The following is a 21,985-nucleotide window of genomic DNA, read 5'->3' on the forward strand; positions in this document are numbered from 1 at the left end:
CGTATTTTCCAAGCCCTCTCCCACAGGGCTGCTTTCACTTTGTGGTAAACTTGGCAGCATCACAAGGTTAAAGTCCCTTCATAATTCCAAGCTACGGTTTTCTCATCTGCAAAATGGGAATGTTAGTGCTGCAAACCCAACCTCCAGCCCACAGCGGCCTCTGCACCCTTGGGACCCTCCCTCTCTGGTTGATGAACAGGCCAGGATGAGACGCTTAGAAGCAAAAATCAGGCCTTCATTTCTTCCCAGGCTGGAGCGAGACCATGTAAGAACAGAGGCCAAGTGTAGGGGGTGTCAGGTCTACTCCCCCTTTTGGAGCCTGGCTGGCCAGCAGCCGGGCAGGGGTTGGGGGGCAGGGCTGGCCAGGTGGTCATGGCTGGAAGGAAAAGAGGAAACCATCTGGGTGGAAATTGCCTTGCGGTTGGCTGGGGCGCCCACGACATTGTATTTATAGAGAGAGCTCCCAGCAGCTCCTAATTCCTTGCCTAGGGGTTAACCCTTTCCAAGCCGCGGTCCTAGCATAGCGCCCAGGAACCACACTGGACTGGATTGCGACAGCCGGATTCCAGCAGCCTGGAGGGTGGGAGGAGTTAATGACAGTCACCCGTCCGGCTCACAGAAAAGCAACTCAGCCCTTGGAGGTGTGGGACCCGGGTGGGGGGTGGGCGGCCGGCAGACCCCCGCCCCCTTCCCTGGGCGCGCCCCGGGGTTCCCAGGCGAGGTTGGGCCTGGGGTCGGGGGTGGAGTCCAGGGCCCCGGCCCTGCCCAGCGGGCGGGCTTAGGCCTTGGAGCCACGCTGCCGCGGCGGGGCCAATCGGGGATCTGGGGCGCTCCTGGGCCGTCTTTCCCGGCCCACGGCTTCCTCCAGCAGCCGCCCAAGCCCTCGGGCTCCCGGCCACCCCCGGCCCCTAATCGGGCCGGGCCTCCAGGCGGCGGCGACGGCAGCAGTCCCGCGAGTGGCGGCGCGGTGAGTGCCGCGTGGCCAGGCGCGTGGGGCGGGGCGGGGTGGCCTTTGTCTGCTCGCGGCCGGCCGGCCGCGGAATTGCTGGGCGCCCGGTACCCCACCCCGGCGCACGTGAAATCACGGGACCCGCTCCTCCTCGGCTCCGGAACGCAGATTCACCACACCCCTAAGCCTGCCTCTTCCCGGGGCGTTGAGGCAGCTGGGGCACAATCGGATCCCCCGGCGACTGTGGGTTCTCAGACCCTGGGCATGGAGCGAGGTGTAGAGGCGGATCTGTCCTAGCGGATAGGACTGGAAGCTCACGAAAGTGGGGCGCCAGGGCTGGGAGAGAAGCTGAGGTCCTCTGGTTCCCCCGGGGACTCGAGGGACTGGAGGGCTCCTGTGCTTGCAGGTGTGGGGGCCCCCACAGGCTGCAGTGGGCACCGGGCAGGGTGCAGAGTCTGGGAAGAACAGGTGGGGACAGCCCCCGGAGGCCCTCGAAGACTAGGGGGTGAAGAGATAGGAGAGCGGGCGCTGGGGACGTGGCATGAGGCAGGGTGCAGAGGAGCTGGGGAGAATGGAGAGAAGGTGGAGGCCAAGGGTGGGGTCACTGGGGAGCTGGAGTGCTATCTCCTCGCCTAGGAGCCTCTGTCGTTACTGTGTTGCTAGGCGATTGGTGGATTTGAGGGTTTCAAACAGTGAACTGGCAGAGAAGGTACTTTATTTCTAAGCCAAACCTGTCCTAATGGGAAATGTGTGATTGGGTGACTCAGCCTTGGAATCTGTTATTGATGGGAAAGCAAATGGTGAGCAAAGAACTGTGTGCGTGCATGGGGAAGGGAAGTTGATTTAACTGAGGAAAACTATTTTACCGTCACATTGGTTGGGGATAGCCTGCAACTGAGTCTGATTTCTTCATTACATGAAGGCCCCAGGTCCTTTTCCTATAAGGGCGTGAGTGGTACTTTCCATATTAGAATGGAGTGACGCTGTTTCACCTGTGAGAGAGTTCTTTAGTTGTGCCTCCTTTCTAATTTCCTTGGGCTTCCGAGAAAGCCTAAGAAATCCGATAGTTGGGAGCAGTCCCCCTTATAGTTTGGGTGCTTACCCTTGTGTATGGGGAGGGGGAAGTACTGGGGGACTTCTGAAGGCCAAGGAAATTGAGGTCTATGCTGGAAGTCTAAACTTGCCCAATGTGTTGGGCCTGATCAATGGCAGGCTGCCATGGAGGGTTGAGCAGATGAGCATACGGAGTGGGGGTTCAGATTTGCAGCTTGCTTGGGAATGGGAATATGGAATATTGTGTGTGTTCATTTCCCTGATCGCTGGGGTTTGAACTTCAGCAGTAAGCTCTGGTTGACTGTTGGCCATGGTAATCTTCCTGTTCCGTGTGACAGATGTCTTGGTCAGCTTACAGAGTGTCTACAGGGCAATGAAAGATTTTTCTGTGACTTTGGGTCAGTCCTGTGAACGTCAGTTTTTGCGTGAAGGTGTCACAGGTCATGGGGACTCTTCATGGAGACAGTTTTTTTATATGTGCATTATATGACCTCATTAATGTTTTGTGGGTTCTCTGACTGATCCCTTAAGCTCTCTGTGCCATCGCATCAGTGGTGGCTTCTGCTTGCCTGCAGGGGGCCTCCCAGTGCCCTCCAGACTTCTGTACAGTGAGTGATGAGACCACCTAGCTGGTGAGGGGAGCCTGGACTAATGCCAGCCTTAACATGGATGGAAAGGTGGGGTTCTGACCCAGATTTCCTTCCCTGTTTGGCACTGGACAGAGCATTGCTATCCGAGATGCTCAGTGCCTGGTGGTAGGCTGCATGCTGTCCCTTACAGGGACAACAGTTACAGAAGCGTGATCCTCTGGGGAGTCTGAGTCCTTATTCTGGTGAGCCTGCACTTTTTAGAAAACCTTCCTTTGGTCCTGGCAATAGGAGATCTTTACCCTTTGGAGTGGGATTTCCAATTAGCACTGAAGTGGGCAATCCAGTTTGGGATCAGAGAGCCAGTGTGATCCTAGAGTCATTTACTGGGATTCCACTCACCTGAAGAGACTTTTGTAGAATGCAACAAGTGTCTTGCCTGTTGCCAGACAGTTCTTGGTTACAGAGTTTGGCTTGTGTGCAGAAAAATGACCCACAGTCAAGTAGCTTGTGAGATTCTGACCACACGGGGATGCTGAGTCACAGGGGCAGGGGAGAAGGAAGAAGGGCAGGGTGATGTCACTGCCCATGAGCTTATCCTCTGAGTGGGTGGTGACTTCTCATTGCTGTCCTTTTCCCACACCCTCTAGGCAAGAGTGCCAGGAAAGGCTACCAGCAAGAGGAAGAGGTCGCAACCAGGGTCCCAGGGTATGGAAAAGGAGCTCAGGATGGATCACTCAGTGGGGAGAAGGCTACATTGTACCCCAGCTCTCACCTGCCATCACAGTTGAGCAACTCTCTTGTATTCGAGATGAGGACCTGAGGTTCAGGTTTGGGGCTGGGGTTGTGCTGGATAATTAACAGAGATCATCTTGTATAGTCATGGTTACAATCGTGTGAGGTGGGATATGCTAGGGACCATCGTACCAATGGGAAAACCAAGGCTCAGGAAGGACAAATCACCTCCACAGACACACAGCTGGCCTAGCAAATGTGCTCAGGGACCCCGAGGTCAGATGAGACCCCTTTGGGGAGGCAGGAAGAGGGCAGGGCCAACCTGGTCACCCAGAGCCTGGTGGTCCCCACAGCATGGCCGCGGCCATTGCTGAGTGGTCCTTGTCACATCATTGCCTCCAGGGGTCCCTCCTGTGTCTGACAGTTCTAATTACCCATTCTCCCTCTTGTTCTCTTTGTGATTCAAAGCATAGATGCCCTGCCTGTACCTCTCATGCCTTTGGCTTTGTTGGGGTGGGGGCACTGTTCTGGGGACATAGTAGTTGGATCCCATAATGCTTGAAGCATTGACCAGGACCCCTGGATTAAGCCAGACCCAGAGATGGAGAGGAGTTGGGTGTTTGCCACTTTGGAGGTGGGGTGGGGGTGGAGCTCTAGATGGAAAGGGGAGACTCAGAAAGGTTAATGTCCCAGGATCTAGAATTATAACAGGGCCAGAGGAGAGGAAGCTCATGCAGAAAAAGCCCAGCAGGCCTTTCCCCCTCGTCTGTAGATTAATAGCAGCAACAGGAATAATTGTTACTACTGATTCCATGTTCGACATGGGTATATACATTTTTCTTTACATTCTTATTTATTCTCCTAGCAATCCTTCAGGGGAGAGGTTGTTATTCCTGTTTTAGAGCTGCAGAATTGAGTGTCAGGTAGTTGAAGTCATGGACAGCTGGGTGTGTGTCTAGCAGGGTTCCTGAATTGGAATTTGAACCCAGAACCACCTACTCCTGAGCCCATGCTGTGCCCTGGGCAGCAGCAAGGCAGACTGATGGTTCTACCTAACAAAAAAGTCTGGGCCTAGGGGAACTCATGAGCTGGCTTTTAGTCACCTCTGCTGGTGACCAAAGATGGAGTCTAGGCCCTTGGACAGCCAGACACAATCTCTAGGCTCAGATTACCATCTATATAATAGGACCATGTGAGCTCCAAGAGGCCGTCCAGCTCTGAGGACCAGTGGAGCCTGCTGTGCTGAGTCTGAGCCCTTTGAGGAGGAGAGAGGGACTCACTTTTTCCAGAGCTCTGTGCCTCTAGTGCTGTGTGTATCTACCTGCGTGTGCACTGCTTGCTTACTCAGGCAGTTTCTCAGCATCTGCATACAAGGTGGCATCCTGCAGCCTTGTTGAGTGGCTTTTGGGCCCTGGCAGATGCAAACAGATTTGGGGGGCAGCTCCTGGCCAGAAGGGTGTGCAAAAGGTAGGTCAGCTGCTGTAGCATGGTCTCCCCATGTGCTCAGGCCTGCCGAGGCCTAGGGTTTACCTGCCACTGGTGCTGAGCTTGACCTCAGATGTGGCAAGGACAGGGTGGCTGGGGAGGTGACTCAGAGTTCTGTGCTCTTTCCTGTTCATCTCTTCTCCCCGTGCTTACTGCAGGCCCAAGGGAAGCAGGCAGAAGACGCCAGGAAGACCTTGGGCTGCTCTGCCTCGTGGCCTCCAGTGATACACACAGAAATCACACAGAGAGGAAGATGGGTCCCATCTGACCTCACCCATCTTGCTCTCTTGGTGGGGGGTATCACGGGGCTGGGGCGCGGTGCCCAGTGGACAGCCTTGGACACAAAAGGCTCCAACTGACTCAGATTATCAGGAAAAGGAGAGGCCAACAGGAGGTGCTTCTCAGGGACTCTGGAGACTCCTTTTCCTCTTCCCAGGCCTCTGCCCATCCACGGAACAGCTTGTGTTCATTAGTTAGACTTCTTTTCCTCAGTTGAGTTCTCTGCCCACCCTATGAGGACAGTGTTTGTGATCCCATTTTACAAAGGAGCAAACTGAAGATCAGCATAATTTCCTAAATTCTGCCTAAATTCCCACCCTACTTGGGAGGTGGCAGAGCATGGGGTGGAACCTGGCTGTCCAACTCTCCAACCGCAAGATTGTCTTCGGAATCACCCGGGCTCATTTCTTTCATAACCCTCCTGTGTGACTCCCGCCTAGCATGTGAATCTGAGCTCATCGTGGGATGGCAGCCTGGGCCTCATACTTGTCATGGCTTAGGAGATGATGAGGATGCAAGAGGCCAGGGTTTGCAGCCCTGTCTAAAACCCATGTGACTCTTTGAGGTTGCTGTTTTTCTGTTTTCCTTTGTCTTGAAATAATTACATGTTCATTGTCAAAAATGGGAGGTATCAAGTGAAAAACAAGCATAGGCCTTAATCCTCACCTCACATTCCCAGGTTGAACTCACCATTGGGCTTCCAGCTGCTTTTTTACACATGCAAACCTCTGTGCCTCCAGCCAGCTGTCCATCCAAACATTCTTTCATTCGCTGAGCTCTACCCTGAGCTCCGTTATGTGCTAGGCCTAGGGTGGAATCTGCATTGTTAAAGAAAGTGATGCTATTCTTGCTCAGGGAAGTTCTATTGTGAAGTAAAGAAAACAGATCTGGTGCAATGAATAACAGGAACCTCCTTCAGGTGGCAGACTTGTGCTGTAGTTTTCCTTCAAGGGCAACCAGGAAAAAGAGGTGTTACCTGTACTATCCAGGAAGATGGAACTGTGCTTGCAAAAATCTTGTGAGGTAGCCAGGCGTGGTGATGCACACCTGCAATCTCAGCACTCTGGAGGCTGAGGTAAGAGCATTGGAAACTCAAGCCCAGCCTGGACAACATGGTGAGATCGTCTCAAAATAGAGGATAAAAAGGCTGGAGATATAGCTCAGCATGAAGGCCCTGGGTTCAATCCCCACCATCACCCTTACCCCATAACATGGAGGGCGTGGGCAAAAGGGAAAGGGGAGAGATCAGTGGGGAGGCTGTGCGTCATTCAGCAGGAGCTGATGATGGGTAGAAGCAAAAGGTGGAGAGAAATAGAGCAAGATGTATCAGGTGTAGCCTACTCTGAGACCACAGCCTGAAGACCAAAATGAGCGGCTGAAGACCAAAATGAAAAACTGACCCACATAGTTGGGAAATCTAGTTGTACAGTGTGCAGGTATCATCAGGGTTTACGTTGTGGTTTTAGGCTCTGGCTGTCATCTCTGCCTCTCCTAATTTGTTGGGTTCAATTCTTTAGATTGCCAGTGACTGGCTGCTGGCCAGACAGCCCCAGAGCTACCCTTCCTGGCAACCTTGGCGAGAAAGAGGCTTTCTTGCCTGCTCCAGGCGCGGGAGGTCCCTGATTGGGTGCAGCTTGGATGCCAGCCCACTCCTGATGAGCCGCTCACTGGTCAGGGCGAGGCAGGCAGTGGGTTCTCTGGTGAGTCAGAGGTGGTCATGTGGTCGGGCCTGAGGCTGGCACTGGGCCCTGAGCACCAGATGGACTGGGTTCCCTGCGGGAAGGGCAGGCTCTGTTATCAAAAGGAGCCAGTCTGGAGCAGGAGCAGGGCACTGTGGGATAAAGAACAGCTAAGACTGTCCAGCCTGGCTACTGAAGGAAAGAGGAGCAGATGTGCAGAAGGAATTACGATGCAGGCCGGATGGGGAGGAGATAGTGTGTTTAACCTGTATCCAAGCAGCAGCCTGACGTGGTGGGCCATGGGAGGCTGAGGCAGGAAGATCACTAGGGCCCGTGAGCCTGTGTTTGCCCATTTTCCACTCTGGGCTTCAGACTGTCCTTAACTCTTATTTCCCTTCACAAAGCCCTGCAGAGTTTCTGCCCTGCTCTTTCCCTGAAGCTGGGCCCAGCTAGCTCTAAGTGATCTTGCAGAGGTGGCATAAGCTGAGATTTAGAGATGCTTCTTTTAGATATGGTTTCCTTTGCTAGCTCTGAGCAGGGACAGTGTTCCAAGAGTGGGGGGCAGGGTGTTGAGAAGAGGGATGGCTGCTTAAATTAGTTCAGACGCAGGGAGAGAAACCCAAAATAACAGTGACTTATGCTTATTTCTCTTCCATGTGACCGTCTGGGTCTATCCTACCCAGGGCTAGTACCCCGGCCCTGCAGGATGCTTGACCTGGCACCCTGTGGTGCCCAGGGCACCAGCATTGGCAGCACGGTCCCTGAAGGCTCCTTGCATGCGTGCACCAGCCAGCAGGAGGGGAGGAGGGAGCAGTAGGGACGTCCTCCTCTTTAAGGGCATGACCTAGAAGTTGAACCTAGCAGTTCCTCTCAAATCCTGTGAGGCAGAAAATGTCACATGGCCACACCCAGCTGCAAGGGAGGCTGGGATCTGTAGTCTACAGCTGTGTGGCCCTGTGCCCAGCTAAACCTCATATAGAAGGGGAGGATGGGTGTCAGTAAGGGTTTCTGCCACTGTGACTTTGCATGTTTCATTGTGATTTTACATGGTAGCCGTGCCCAAACCTTAAGCAATAGTGCACATCGCCTTGAAATACCGGTGACATTCCATCAGCTTCCAGTGAACTGCTAGGAGTGGGATTGTTGAGCTCAGAGAGGGGAAGTTACCTCACTGGGATTGAACAGCAGAGTGTCAGTTGTGGGACTAGAACCTTGAGCTTTGGGCTCGATTTCTGCCATGTCAAGGAGAGCTGGTTACCAGTGGACCTGGCTACTCAGGACTCGTGAGGCCTGGAAGGGGCTGCCTTCTGCAGCCTCACCTGGGGAGATGGTCACGGCTCTTTAGGACCCATCCTTGGCCTGTCATGGCCCTGAGATGTCCTCAGGTGGCCCTGGCTGCAGTGCATTCTGTAAACTGTTCTGATTGACTTGCATGCTGACTGTCCCTATGCTACTGGAAGCTGTCCCTTGGGGACAGGTGAGTCATTTCTGTGTCCCTTTTGCCTCCCTCCTGGGCACTCAGTAAATAAATGAATTACTGAATATGTGTCTGAATCTATCATATTCAAGGGTTCCTTCACATGCAGATAATAGAAATTTAGCTCAAACTGACTTAAAAAGAAGAGATCAGTTCAGATCTCTGGGCATAGCAATGACCAGGGGTCTGGCTGAAGCTTCAGAGCTCTGGGTTTTGGAGTTTCTCATCCTCTTGGTGGGAAGTGTTGTCCACGGAGCCCCACAGGGATCGGGAGGTGATGCTGGTGGCTGGGGTGGGGACAGGGCATCCCTAGTGGGCCCCTCAAGTCTGGGGCATCTTAGGCTGGAGCCCGGTCTCAGTCCAGTTTCTTGCTTTCGCCTCGTGGAGGAGCATCTTGGACCATGTACTGGGGCCGCCCCTGTGGTCTGTTGTGCTGGGGTTGGAGGCATCCACAGTGCCTGCTGGGTGAGGGTGGACTGGTCTCCCTTTCACTTCTCTCTGGAAGGCCATCACCCTCTGTGGTCTTCCTGGTAATCCAGGTTGGTCTCATGGCTGGTTGGGGTTGGGACCCAGGGAGAGGAAGGTAGGAGGAGGAGGAGGGAGGGCCAGTGGGGGATTCTCTGAGAAGTCCCACCTGGGGAGGAGGATTCCCCTCTTTAAGAAAGGTGGCCGGGGTCCCTGCATTCCACATGAAGTCTGTTCTGGGAGCCCAGTACCATATGGTTCAGTGTACTGGTGTTGTCTGTCTGTCCAGATGGGCAGTAACTGGTGTCCTGTCCACAGGCCACCCTTCTGATCCCCAAATGCTACCTTGCCCCTGAGATGTGTTTCTCTATCCTGTTTTCAGTTGTCCTGGGGCCCAGCTGCTGGGTAGGAGTTCTTGATGCTGTGAATTTCTCAAAACTCCCCAGGATGGGCTTCCTGGTCCTAAGTTTAGGAAGAAAATCAGGAAGGAAACCCAGGGCTCACCCCTGGAAGCCCCTTGATATTGCCTCTGGAGGAAAGGATAGCTTTTGGGGATCCCCAACAGATCTGATCAGAAGAGTTGTTCCCTGCTCCCCATAAATGCACATGGGCAGCAGATGTGCCCAAGTGACCCTGTATGGGCAGAAGGAATCCATTTTCTGTGTGGAGCAGTAAGAACAGTCTTGAGAAGACGGGGTTACTTCTAGAGTTAGTGGGAAGCCATGGGAGGTTCTTGAGCGGGGTTAGGAGGTGAGCAGACTGCTGTCTTAAAAGAAGGCCCAGAGAGAGAGTGAGGTTGGTGGGAAAGGTGGAGACAGCACGCTGAGTAAGGAGACTGGAAAACCAGTGGAAGGGAGCAGCTGGGGAGGGGGGACTGGCCGGGCCCAGATTCTGTCCAGGTGGGAGAGAAGAAAGGAACCACAGAGCTTTGTCCGGAGCCTTGGGCTTCCTGCAGCGTGTCAGTGATGCTCGATGCAGGCAGCTGCCTGCTCCGGTTTCCTGTGGGCTGGGGTGACCCTCCCCACAGGGCAGGATGTGGTTCCCGCCAAGGGTTCCCTTATGAATGGTGCGAAGGCTGCTGAGTCAGCAGGCGGTGAGACTTTCAGGCTGCCAGATTTGGGACCGGAAGTGTCTGGAAAGGAAGTGGAGGCTCGAGGCTTCCCCACTGGTCTGGGGGAGGGGATGGGGGTGACCAGGATGCACCCAGGGTGGCTGAGGATGCAGGGACTGGCACGGAGGCTGTGGTTCTGGGTGAGGTGCCCTCCATGGAGAGGTGGCCAGGGATAGCGGGGCTGGACCATCAGCTGTGCCAGCTGGCATACAATAGGACATACCAAAGTCACTTCCCTGGACTTGTTTGTCTTGCAAAAACAGCCAAGCGGTGCAGCTTGTCTCCCAAGGGGTGGGAAGAAGTGAGGTATTCATATTCTCACTGATCAGTGGTGGCTGCTAGAGGTGGCCGCTGGTCCTGTGGCTTGAGCAGGATGTGGCAGGAGCAATCGAGCGGCGGCTGTGGGGTGCACAGGGAGGTGATAGGTGCCGCCTGCTTGAGTTGGGCACTTCAGCAGAGGCCAGACTGGAAGTAGGTTGTAGCCAGGGAAGTTAGGGGCTCTTGGCCCGGCCTAACCTGTGGTCACAGCTCTACCTCTCACATGATCCTGACTCCAGACTTCAGGGTCAGCCATACTCCTGGCCTTTTCCATTTTTGATCAGTCTCGGTTACTTGGCACACGTGTTATCCCAACACATGTGTCTCTTGAGTCCCCCCTCACTCACGTGGCTGCCCCCTCGAACTCTGCCCTGGGAACTTCTGCAACGAATCTTGCTAGTCCCATGCCTCACATGGAGCCCTCCGAGTTCCCTGTCCGTCCTTTGTTCAGCTGAGGGTCCCCTTCCTTAGATGCTGCTGCATTTACGCACCTATTCCCATTTATCCAGCAGACACCGCAGATTAATCTGTAGAAAGCTCGGCCCCAGCCACACCAATTCTCTGTTCAGGAATGCTCTGTGGCTCCTAACTGCTTCCAGCCAGAATGCACAGCTCTGGCTCTTCTCTGTGTCTGGCTGCAGCCTGGTTCCCCCTCTCCCTGCTCCTGCCTAAAGCCACAGTCGCTCGGGCATCACCTTGCTGGGAGGCGGTCACTTCGCTTTATTTGCCACCTGGTCTCCTCCTCTGTGGACTGGTACAGTCACATCTTCAGGGTTAGGGCTAATCCACCTCCCCACTGCTGTGAGCCCTGGGGGATGGGCAGCAGGACCTCCCCAGGGGCAGCTGGTTCTGGGCAGCTGTGGTGAGAGAGACCCTGGGGAGGACCTTTGGCGACGAAGACCTCACTTCCTCTTCCCTGCAGGCCGGGCCAGCCTTCCACCGTGGAGAGCCCAGCTGTCAGCTGCCTCACAGGAAGATGCTGCGTGGACCCGGCAGCCCCGGCAGGGATGTGCGTGTGGGTGCAGCCCTGGGCCTGCTGTGCCTCTGCCTCACAGGTGACAGCAGGGAAGCAGACTGTGGCAGTGGCGGCCAGCGTGCCCACCTTCACCTCGCCTGAGCCGCTGCCAAACTGCCGCTCTTGTTTTTACCCTTGGGACTCAAAGAGCAACCTCCTTTTCCATTCCTAGCCTCCACGCCCTATGTATAAAATAGGAATGTGAGCACTGAGTACTAAACGTGACCCTTTCTGTAAGGGTTTCCTGGCTCCCTTATATAAAACAGCGCAGGACCCTTCACCCCTTCTCCCCAACCTTAATTGCACTCTGTATCAGGTAGACTCAGTGCTCCTTGGCATAAACAGGTCTCTGGTGCCATCTAGTGGTCATGTAGAGGCGGCGCACATCTCTACCATGCCAGTTTTGATTTCTGTAGCAAGGGCTTTGTAAGGTAATCGCGGATCTGTGCCCCAGATGTCCGCCACAGTGGGCACCCTGATCCAGATGGCCCGAGGAAGAGATCCAGGGCCACTTTAAGGCTTTTAGAGATCTCCATGGACCGCAAAAATCTGATGTTAATCCATAGTGAAAATTCCATAAATAAATGCTATCTTTCTAAACTTTCCACGGATTCTTTCCTGAGCATCAGGCTGGGTTTCCCCACCTACTGTTCCCTCTCCTTTGGTCTCTTCTACACCGGCTTTGTATCTCGGCTTTCTGTCACTTCTTTATGGAGCTCATACCTCACCACCATATTTAAAACATGGATATTCTTTCCTGTTTAAAAACAACAACAACAAAAAACTCAACAACAAACTAATACTTAGGAAAAGAAGAAAAGAAAAAACATTGTGAGCCTCTCTGATCCAGACAAAATAGCTATTAATATGTGTATGTTTGTTAGGCTGCCCTTCTCAATTTGTAAAAATTGTTAACTACTAAACCCGGCATGGTGGTTCACTCCTGTAATCCCAGCGCTTGGGAGGCTGAGGCAAGAGGATCGCTACAAGTTCGAGGCAAGCCTGGGCTGCATAGTGAGTTCAACACTAGCGAGACTCTGTCTTAAAAAAAAAGCCAGTAGCCAGTACTGATGGGAGAATGAAGAAGAGGGGGACGAGGGAAGCCAGGAGGCCCCTCCTGATCGCCCCCCCTACTGCCCCACTCCAGGAGCCGTGGACGTCCAGGTGCCTGAGGACCCCGTGGTGGCGCTGGTGGGCACCGACGCCACCCTGCGCTGCTCCTTCTCCCCGGAACCCGACTTCAGCCTCACGCAGCTCAACCTCATCTGGCAGCTGACCGACACCAAGCAGCTGGTGCACAGCTTCGCCGAGGGCCGCGACCAGGGCAGCGCCTACGCCAACCGCACGATGCTGTTCCCAGAGCTGCTGGCACGTGGCAACGCGTCGCTGAGGCTACAGCGCGTGCGCGTGGCCGACGAGGGCAGCTTCACCTGCTTCGTGAGCATCAGAGACTCTGGCAGCGCCGCCGTCAGCCTGCAGGTGGCGGGTGAGCCGGCATGGGACGCCCTCATTCCAGCTTTGCTCCTGGTCCTGCAGTCCCAGCCAGGAACCTCAGCTCCAAGCCCCTGTGCTGACCTAGGAGCTTGCAGCCCTGTGTGTCCCCTTCCCCCCTGGCACTCCCGCTGTTCTCCTACTGTCCCTGACTCCTATCCTGTGACCGTTTCCAGCTCCCTACTCGAAGCCCAGCATGACCTTGGAGCCCAACAAGGACCTGCAGCCAGGGGACCTAGTGACCATCACGTGCTCCAGCTACCGGGGCTACCCCAAGGCCGAGGTGTTGTGGTGGGACGGGCAGGGCACGCTCTTGACCGGCAACGTGACCACGTCGCAGATGGCCAACGAGCAGGGCCTGTTCGACGTGCACAGCGTGCTGCGGGTGATGCTGGGAGTGAATGGCACCTACAGCTGCCTGGTGCGCAACTCAGTGCTGCAGCAGGACGCCCACAGCTCGGTCACTATCACACCCCACAGGGGCCCCGCAGGTAAGTGACTTACTTGCGCCTCTAGTGGAAGGAGGCTTCCCTTTCTGCAGCAGGGCCTGAAGAATCCGAATCTCTCTACCTGAGTCCCCCAGAACAGTGAGAGAAGAGTCATGATAAGGTTCGGGGTGGGAGACCCCAGGTTGCAGGGTCTATGAGTGACTAGAGACCTTGATTCCAGGGTTTATGGAAAGCATGGATGTGCGCGTGGGTCACCACAGAGCCTGGGAGAGGAGGGGGAAAGGGTGTCTGCATGGGGAGTAGGAGAGAGGGTGGGGATGGGGGGGGTGTGCTCGTGGCCAAGCCTCTGAGATTCTGGCTGCCCAGGCCTGGATCCTCAGATGGGTCCTGCAGCCAGGACCAAGCTGCGAGGCGTCTCCAAGTATGAGAGTCTTGATGCTTAACCTGCTTTCCTAATCCAAATGAAAAATGGGACGATGCGACAGAGCCTGGGGATGTAAGGCTGAGGAGAGAAGGGGTCCTGGGTATGGAAGAGGCCCCACCTCGTGATGGTCACAATGTCCCCGCCAACCTTCCTAATCGCCCCGCCCCCTCATTGCCCCCGACCCCACCGCCCCACTCCAGGAGCTGTGGACGTCCAGGTGCCTGAGGACCCCGTGGTGGCGCTGGTGGGCACCGACGCCACCCTGCGCTGCTCCTTCTCCCCGGAACCCGACTTCAGCCTCACGCAGCTCAACCTCATCTGGCAGCTGACCGACACCAAGCAGCTGGTGCACAGCTTCGCCGAGGGCCGCGACCAGGGCAGCGCCTACGCCAACCGCACGATGCTGTTCCCAGAGCTGCTGGCACGTGGCAACGCGTCGCTGAGGCTACAGCGCGTGCGCGTGGCCGACGAGGGCAGCTTCACCTGCTTCGTGAGCATCAGAGACTTTGGCAGCGCCGCCGTCAGCCTGCAGGTGGCGGGTGAGCCGGCATGGGACGCCCTCATTCCAGCTTTGCTCCTGGTCCTGCAGTCCCAGCCAGGAACCTCAGCTCCAAGCCCCTGTGCTGACCTAGGAGCTTGCAGCCCTGTGTGTCCCCTTCCCCCCTGGCACTCCCGCTGTTCTCCTACTGTCCCTGACTCCTATCCTGTGACCGTTTCCAGCTCCCTACTCGAAGCCCAGCATGACCTTGGAGCCCAACAAGGACCTGCGGCCAGGGGACCTGGTGACCATCACGTGCTCCAGCTACCGGGGCTACCCGGAGGCTGAGGTGTTGTGGCGGGACGGGCAGGGCACGCTCTTGACCGGCAACGTGACCACGTCGCAGATGGCCAACGAGCAGGGCCTGTTCGACGTGCACAGCGTGCTGCGGGTGATGCTGGGAGTGAATGGCACCTACAGCTGCCTGGTGCGCAACCCAGTGCTGCAGCAGGACGCGCACGGCTCGGTCACCATCACGGGTGAGGGGCTGGTGATCAGCTGGGCAAGGATGGAGGGAGCAGCCACCTTCTTCTCAACTCCACATTGGAGTTTCAACAGCTTTGGGTGGGGTAGGCGAATTTTTAAGTCACTTGCGTGGCATTCCAGCCATCTGAAAGTCTCCCCTAGAAGAAGTCCTAAGGGGTTTGCTTTAATGAACGGAAAAGAATCTGTTATAATGAAATTCTCAGGGTGGTGTGAAGCGATTGCAGAGGCCAGGGCACCATCGGACTGCTCTGAAAGCCGGGCCTCTCCAGGTGGTCAGTGGCTTTCCTAGGCCAACATCTCTCCCTGCAGCTCCACCAGGCGGCAAATGGGTTGGCCAGGGCTGTCTCTGCTGCCCCTGTGTGGCCAGACATTATATCGCAGCCGCCCATGTGGTGATTCCCTTGTCTCCAGTTTCTGGATCTTTGCAAGCCGTCAGAGGTCTCCATCCATCCCTTTCTTAGCGGGGGTTTGCACCGTCTGGCTCCTCAGTCCCTTCTCGGGGCCACTGAAGCTTCCCAGGGTCCTCCCACCTCCCTCAGCTCAGGACAAGGGTATCTGTCTGTCTGCTCCTTTTATCTCTTTTTGTGACTTCTGCCCAATCCCAGCTTCTGACTCGTGTCATGCAAACCTCGGGGCTCTGTGACTTCTTTCCATCCTTCCTGTCCTTAGGCTCATGGATGCTCTGAGGGGTCTCCTGGTGTGTATGTGTGTGTGTGGGGGCGCGTGTCTCCCCTTTAGAGTGCAGTGTACAATCTGGAAGGGGGAGCAGAGTGTTCGCAGGAAGAGGCAGGAAATGTGGGATGGAGCGAGACTGGCGGGGTCCTGACACCCTCGCCGGAAGGGCAGGACTGGCGATCCTTCACACACTGGGCAGAATTAGGTGTTTGCAGAAAGGCTGAGGAGTGTAAATGTGACCCCAGCAAGGACACTCACCTTGCCTAATCCTTCACTGAATGCTTTAGGGGCTGCCCTGTAAAGGGGTCTCGTACAGGCCAATGTGGCCAAGCGGGTTTCACAGACAAGGAACAGCGGGGTGCAGAGACCGGCACAATGGTTTGGAACCTTTGTGTGTGGGGAGGGGTCACCTCTTTGAAGACTACACATGACAGATGCGCTGCTGTCCATGTTCCTTGAGGGCTTCTGGCTTCTCTAAACCCGCTGTCAAGGGTCTGCAAACCTCAGCGGCTGTGTCCTGCAGAGACAGATGGACCGGGACCGGGATCTGGCTGTTGCCTCCCAGCCTAATTGGCCTTCCCTGCCCGCCAGCCTCCTGATTCTGATACAGTGGGTCTGGCCTACTTTGGAGCCCTTGGCCTGTATTTCGCTCCAAGTAGCTTTGCACCTGGTAAAACATCCCGAGATTGAGGCTTTGAGTGCTCCAGCTGGCCTGTCCACTGAGAAGAGCCTGAGCCCTAGCTGGCTCTGCCCTTTACCGGATAAAGGAGAGCGAGTTCAATCCACGTTCCAGGCACCCCGAGCTGCCGCGCAGTGAACACAGAAAGAGACCGTGCCCCGGGGTCTGTCTGCAGCTTTGCTGCCTCCTTGGCTGCCAGAGTCCTGTCCTGGAATTTCCAGTGGATTTTCCTTCCCCCTTCTCCTCCCCCTCCTTCCTGCTTCTCTGCCCCCTCCTGCCCCTTCTCCTCACATAGTCTCACTATGTAGTTCAGGTTGGCTTCAAATCACTATGTAGCCCAAGCTGACTTTGAACTTGCAGTGATCCTCCTGCCTCAGCCTCCTGAGTATTACTGGGATCACCGGCATTTGCCATCATGCCAGACTGCCAGGGGATTCTTATGTGTGCTTCTTGGACTGGTCATAGTAGCCTAAGGCAAGCTCCTGCTCACCTAGGTGACAGTTCCTGTGGCTTCCACTGTCCAGAGCCCATTGAAGGAAGGTCTGCTGCAGGGGACCTGTCAGAGTGCTGAGTGCCAGAGCCTCTGATGCTGCAGCGTTAGGGGGCTTCTGCAGAGGCTGTCACCAACCCCATGCTGCAGGTGCCCTGGTCACTCATGGTGCCCAGACAGTAAAGGGAAGCAGCAGTCTCTTAGTTCAGTTTTTTCTCCTTGAGCCTCTACCGGGGTCCCAGCTGGTGGGATGGAGCCATGGAGCTTTGTGCTGGAATCTCTGACCCAGCCAGGTCCTCAGTGCCTCTCCTGACACAGGAGACCCTCAGGGTCCCCTGCTGATTCCCCAGCAGGCAGGGCCTCCTGGGTCTGCTGGAATCTCTGACCCAGCCAGGTCCTCAGTGCCTCTCCTGACACAGGAGACCCTCAGGGTTCCCTGCTGATTCCCCAGCAGGCAGGGCCTCCTGGGTCTGCTGGAATCCTTGGGGGCTTCAGGACCTGCATGCTGGGGCTTTCACAGAGCTCAGCACAACTTCCTGGGAGGCCCAGGTCGATGTGGGCAGCGCGGCATCTCTGCTTTGGCTGTTTTATCCTTCTGTGCCTCTTGCTCCTCCTTTCTCCCTCTTTGCCTCTCTCCTTTTGATTTTCTTTCTTTTCCTTTTCCTTTTTTGAGACAGGTTCTCACTTTGTAGTGCAGGCTGGTCTTGAACTCACTGTGTAGTCCAGGCCACCACCTACATTTGGCTGCTTGCCACAGTTTCCTGGTTCCTGAGCTGCAGGTGGGGCTGGCACTGGCCTAGTCAGAGAGGACCTTCTGGTGGCAGTGGCGGGTGGTGCTGTACGGAGGTTGCAGTGAGCCTGGGGTTTCCAGAGCAGGACTCCAGTGCCAGTTTGGCTGGAGTTCAGATTCCCATGGTGAAATTAGAGGGAAAGGCTGGGAGTGGGAGGGGAAGCAGCCGGGTCACAGAACTCCTCCCAAACCCTGAGAAGGCTGAGGCATCTCGAATCCAGGAGGGGCTCGTGGGGAGCTAGGGAGCATTGTTCACCTCCAGACTCCTCAGGCCCCACCAACCAAAGCAGTTAGCGGGGCAGGGGTGGCAGGGGCTTAGTGGTTCCTCTTGTGGTGTGTCTCCACCCTGGAGATGGAGAGTGTGTGACATCTCATTCCCTCCCAGGGCAGCCCATGACGTTTCCTCCAGAGGCCTTGTGGGTGACGGTGGGGCTCTCCATCTGTCTCATCGTACTGCTGGTGGCCCTGGCCTTCGTGTGCTGGAGGAAGATCAAACAGAGCTGTGAGGAGGAGAACTCAGGTGAGTATGTGAGTGTGTGTGTGTGTGTGTGTGTGTGTGTGTATGTGTGTGTGTTATACTTTGGAGTGTGTTGCTGTCATGGACTGATGCTGGAAAAAGTAAAGAACAGAAATGTCCCAGAGGCTGGGAAGTGTAATATCAAGGTGCTGGCTTCTGATGTGACCTTGCTGTGGTGGGAGGTGACACAGTGAGAGGATGGCACCAATCCCATTGCTGAGAGTGGAACCTTTGTGGCCTAACTGCCTCTTCAGAGTGGCACCCCATGGGGTTGGGGTGTAGCTCAGTGGTAGGGCACTGCCTGGCATGCCCGAAGCACCCGGCTTGATCTCCAGTACCACCAACAGTGTAATCACAGCTACAACCAATGCATTGTACCTTTTACTACTGTTCTGTGGCAGTTGCCTTTCAGCCTGAGTTTTGGAGGAAACAGACACTCAAACCACGGCTGCTGTGACTGTGGCATCTGCATGGGTGTCTAGTGACAGGATGAGTGTGGCTGGAAGTGAGTGACGGGTTAAGGCCGAGTGTTCCAAGGGTTGGGTGTGTCTGTGCAGATCAGTGTGGCCCTGTGTGTGTGTCACTGGGAGGACTGTGCTAGGGGAGCGTGGGTAATAGCCATGGCTAGGGGAGTGGTGAGCTGCCAGCCAGGAGTCCTGTCCTGTCCTGGGCTCTGCAGTGCTCTGGGCCCACAGGACACCCAGGTGAGGGGCACGGGGGTGACGGTGGGGCTGGGAGAGCTTTGTATCCATTCTGCACTTTCATTTTCCAGGGGCTGAGGATCAGGATGGGGACAGAGAAGGCTCCAAGACAGGTGAGTCTGGGCTCAGAGGTGGCTCTCTCGACATGGTTGGAGGTCATGGGAAAGGAGAGAAGACTTCAGGAACTGGAAGGGCCAGGTGTGCTTTGGGGTTTCAGGACTTGGGGCACAGAGGAAGGCCTGGGCGGCCTCCCCATCCCACTCCCAAGTGGTTTTCTTTCCCCTGCCTCCCTGCACCCAGCCACCAGGACTGTGGCCACCTAGCGATCCTGTGTAGTCTGGGAGCTTTCTTGGGTGGCAGCAGGGCCCGAGGGGACAGGGCAGCCCGTAGGTCAATGTGCCTCTCTGGCTGGTTTCCCCATATGTGGAGTGGGGATAACAACAGGCCTGCAGGTTGCCTGGGCCAAGTTAAATGAGATAATGTGTGTGAAAGACCTAGTATCATGCCTGGTGCCAAATCAGGGCTTGATCCATCGGTGCCCCATGACTGGTAAGCACACAGCCCATGCTCATCCTGATCTTGTTAAGGGCTTTGGTTCTCTGGGCCTCAGTTTCCACCTGTGAAATGTCATCTTGCCCCTAACCCTGATGCCATCCAGTGCTATCTTAAAGCTCCAGTGACTGAAGAGACAAGATGTGGCACGGTAGATCTGGTGCCCGCAGCACCTGGCCTCACTTCCGGTCACCCCCGGGCTGGGAGCATCAGCTTCCTGCTGAGCCAGTTGGGCTGGTTCCAGTTGATACAAGTTTCTTTCCTGCCCCTGCAGAAGGGAGGCAGGAGATTGGCACCTGGGGACTGCAATCAATTATGCCAATTAATTCTCTGCCTGCTGGTGCCCAGCACAGGCAGACATGCAGACAGCCCTGGGATCAGACCTTGTTTTCCATGCCGGAGGCCGGTGGAGTTGGCAGCAGGGAGGGACGCGTGAAAAGGAGAAGTTCCGGAGTTGGCCAGCCTGGGTCCCTGGGCCATCTGCTCACATGCCAGCATCCTTTTGGGCCTCCCTGAACCCTTGTGTGGGGAGTGAGCTTAGCACATCCCACATCTCTGGGATGCAGGGTGGCTGTGCTGTCTGTGGATGCAGGAAACTGAGGCAGGGGAAGGGAGGGACAAGCTGACGAGCCTCTCAGTGCTGCTGGGACTTGTGGGACAGTGCCCTCAGCCCCTTCCCGTCCATCTCTCCCTCCTGCCTCTTCCGCTGCCCCGAGCACCTGCGAGGCCCCCCATGGCCCCTGCTTTGGAGACTCCTCTCCTCATCGTTCACTGCTTTCTCTTTTGCAGCCCTGCGGCCTCTGAAACACTCAGAAAGCAAAGAAGGTAAAGACTTGTGTGGCCCGAGATGGAGGGGGACATGGGAAGGGGTGTCAGCGGGTTGCAAACAAAGAAGTTGGCAGGAAGGAGGGAGCAGTGTGAGGGACCTGAGGATGGAGGGCACGGTGACTGGAGAGTGGTGTCCCTCGGGGGCTTGCTGGCTACTTCATGCCTATCTCTGTGTTCTTGTCTGGGCCTCCAGAGCAGCACTTGGTACAGGGTGGCTTGTCAGACGTCTCTGGCTGTTGTCACCACGCTCATCTGCAGCCTGACTACCTGAGCAGATGCCGAGGCTCCCGCAAGGGAGGAACAAACAGCACTTATTCATTGTTGTTGCTGTTATTTCCTTTTTCCCCTTCCCATCAGGAGATGCAGACGATGGACATGAAATTGCCTGACCAGGAGCCGTGGCCCCTGTTTGGGGGGCTTTACCCTCCGGCTGCACTGGGGCCTCAGAGTGAGCCCTGCCCCCACCCACGGGACGAGCTCTACCCATCTCCAGGGCACGCGGTACACAGACCACCCTGAGGCCTTGCTTCTCTAAGAGACACGGTGCCCAAGTCCTCCTGCTGCCTTATTTGTAGCAGACACAGTACACAGAGCACACCACCGCCTCCAAGCCACACGGAACGCCTGACTGCCTTTTTTCTACAAAAGACACAGCCTTTAGGTGCACCCCTGCCTTATTTCTCCAAGACACACTACATGGTCACCTCCTGCCTTGTCTTCTGGTGGCCCTGTGCACCAGTTCCCTTTTCTCAGCCCTTTCCCAACCTGCGTGGGATCCGACGCCTCAGCAGCCTCAAGTTGAGCCTGCCTCGTCTGTTCCTCCTGCTCCTGGCCTGCACTTGGCTTTACTGCTATGCCCAGGGGCTCCAGGCACCCTCCCTGCCCACTGTGCATGCTGGGCCATGCACACCCCCCATCTGCATGCCACCTACCCCCTCGGGAAGCAGGTGCTGGTCATGCTGGTTCTCTGGGAATCTGCAGAGGACGTCCTCGGGGGCAGCTTTCCACCCCCTCACCATCCCTACACTGTACCCAGAGCATGAGGTGGGCCAGAAGCCCAGGAAGAGCCCTGGCCTCACTGGAGAATGAGAAGACTTCTAAGGGTCTTTCCAGGGTGAACTGGTAGGCAGGTAGCCACGACCCTCCACATCAGTCCTTGCTGCTGGTAGGAGCCCAGGGCAAGCAGGATGTTGGGGACACACAGGGGACTGTCTCCCACCATGGTGCTATCGGGGCCTGGCTATTGAAGACACCTCCTGGCTTGTCCGTGGCCAGCCCCCAGCTGTGGGAGAGTGGGGCCTCTGAGTCCTGTGTCCTGTGGGCCTCTCTGGCACCCCCAGGAGGAGGACGTGAAGATGTCTAATTTAAATGTGGGACTCTGTATTGGGGGTGGATCTGGGGAAAATAAATGCTTTTGTCAAAAGCTTCTTCTGTGTGAAGTGGTGAGAAGCAGTGGGGTAGAGGGGGATAGGATGCCTGGGTCTCCATGCCCCATTAGTTTTCTGGCCTCAGTTTCTCTCTTGGAAAATATTAGGCCACAAGGCCAAGCTCTCCGGGCACTGTGAGGGTGGGGGTTGTCTGTTTTGCAGGAATGTCACTTGAGTTCTTTGACCCAGAAGACTCAAACCCTAGGCTTGTTCAGAACCTCTGCTAATGTCCCTGTTTGACCAAAGGGACACCACAGCCCAGGATGATGACACCGACCTTGGGAAAGGAGTTCTGCACACTGTTCCTGGGTGACCCATGGCCTGAATACCAGGCCGGGAGTCAGGTCCTGTCCAAGACCTAGCTCTGCTCTGTGACTCTGAGTAGGACACTGACCTTCTTGGGCCTCAGTTTTCCTGTATGAAACTTGGATCTGAGGTCTTCATGCTGCCCGCTTAGAAAGTCATAGAAGAGGGGTGCAGGCGTGCAGGAACCAGAGACGAGGACTGGGGCTATGAGGGTTTGTGGTGCACTCCAGTCCTCTCCCCTTCGTCTTTGTGCTCTGCCGCTAACTTGTGTCCGCATCCCTGGTACTCTCAACCTTCATTTCTTTATCAAACAGGTGATGCTTTCTCTTAGAAAGTGTGTGTTACTATTTTAAAGTTTTTTTTATTCAAGATACAGGTTTGCCAGGCCACTAAAATTGTCCAGACTGGGCTTGAACTTGTGACCCTCCTGCCTCAGCCTCCTAGAATGCTTGGATTGCAGGTGTGCACCACCGTACCTG

At 55.8% G+C, this 21,985-nt stretch overlaps 1 protein-coding gene across 6 annotated transcripts; it reads left to right on the forward strand.

Annotated features, from left to right (window-relative positions):
• Window positions 1–500: 500 nt before the first annotated feature.
• Window positions 501–21,196, forward strand: Cd276 (CD276 molecule). 6 transcript variants are annotated; one of them, XM_063243563.1, is made up of 12 exons: window positions 648–967; window positions 3,240–3,297; window positions 4,968–6,788; window positions 11,061–11,193; window positions 12,301–12,639; window positions 12,821–13,135; window positions 13,718–14,056; window positions 14,238–14,534; window positions 17,561–17,695; window positions 18,465–18,591; window positions 19,735–19,770; window positions 20,131–21,196. In XM_063243563.1, exons 3-12 carry the CDS (start codon window positions 6,744–6,746, stop codon window positions 20,150–20,152), a joined length of 1,788 nt encoding a protein of 595 aa, XP_063099633.1. In that variant the 5' UTR covers window positions 648–967; window positions 3,240–3,297; window positions 4,968–6,743; the 3' UTR covers window positions 20,153–21,196. The 6 variants fall into 6 exon arrangements, with proteins under 6 accessions (XP_063099632.1, XP_063099633.1, XP_063099635.1 ...); XM_063243565.1 differs by lacking the exon at window positions 4,968–6,788; XM_063243562.1 differs by lacking the exons at window positions 648–967; window positions 3,240–3,297; window positions 4,968–6,788 and adding an exon at window positions 501–641.
• The last annotated feature ends 789 nt before the right edge of the window (window positions 21,197–21,985 follow it).

Source organism: Cavia porcellus, unplaced genomic scaffold, assembly GCF_034190915.1.
Source record: "Cavia porcellus strain 051 isolate PalLab524CR breed Dunkin Hartley unplaced genomic scaffold, mCavPor4.1 scaffold_38, whole genome shotgun sequence".
Lineage (NCBI taxonomy): Eukaryota > Metazoa > Chordata > Mammalia > Rodentia > Caviidae > Cavia > Cavia porcellus.

Coding starts and splice junctions, on each gene's coding strand:
- Cd276 (XM_063243562.1), top strand. CDS start 594: ATGACAGTCACCCGTCCGGCTCACAGAAAAGCAACTCAGCCCTTGGAG. Junction 642..11,060: donor AAGCAACTCAGCCCTTGGAG/GTGTGGGACCCG, acceptor TCTTCCCTGCAG/GCCGGGCCAGCCTTCCACCG. Junction 17,696..18,464: donor CTGTGAGGAGGAGAACTCAG/GTGAGTATGTGA, acceptor TTCATTTTCCAG/GGGCTGAGGATCAGGATGGG.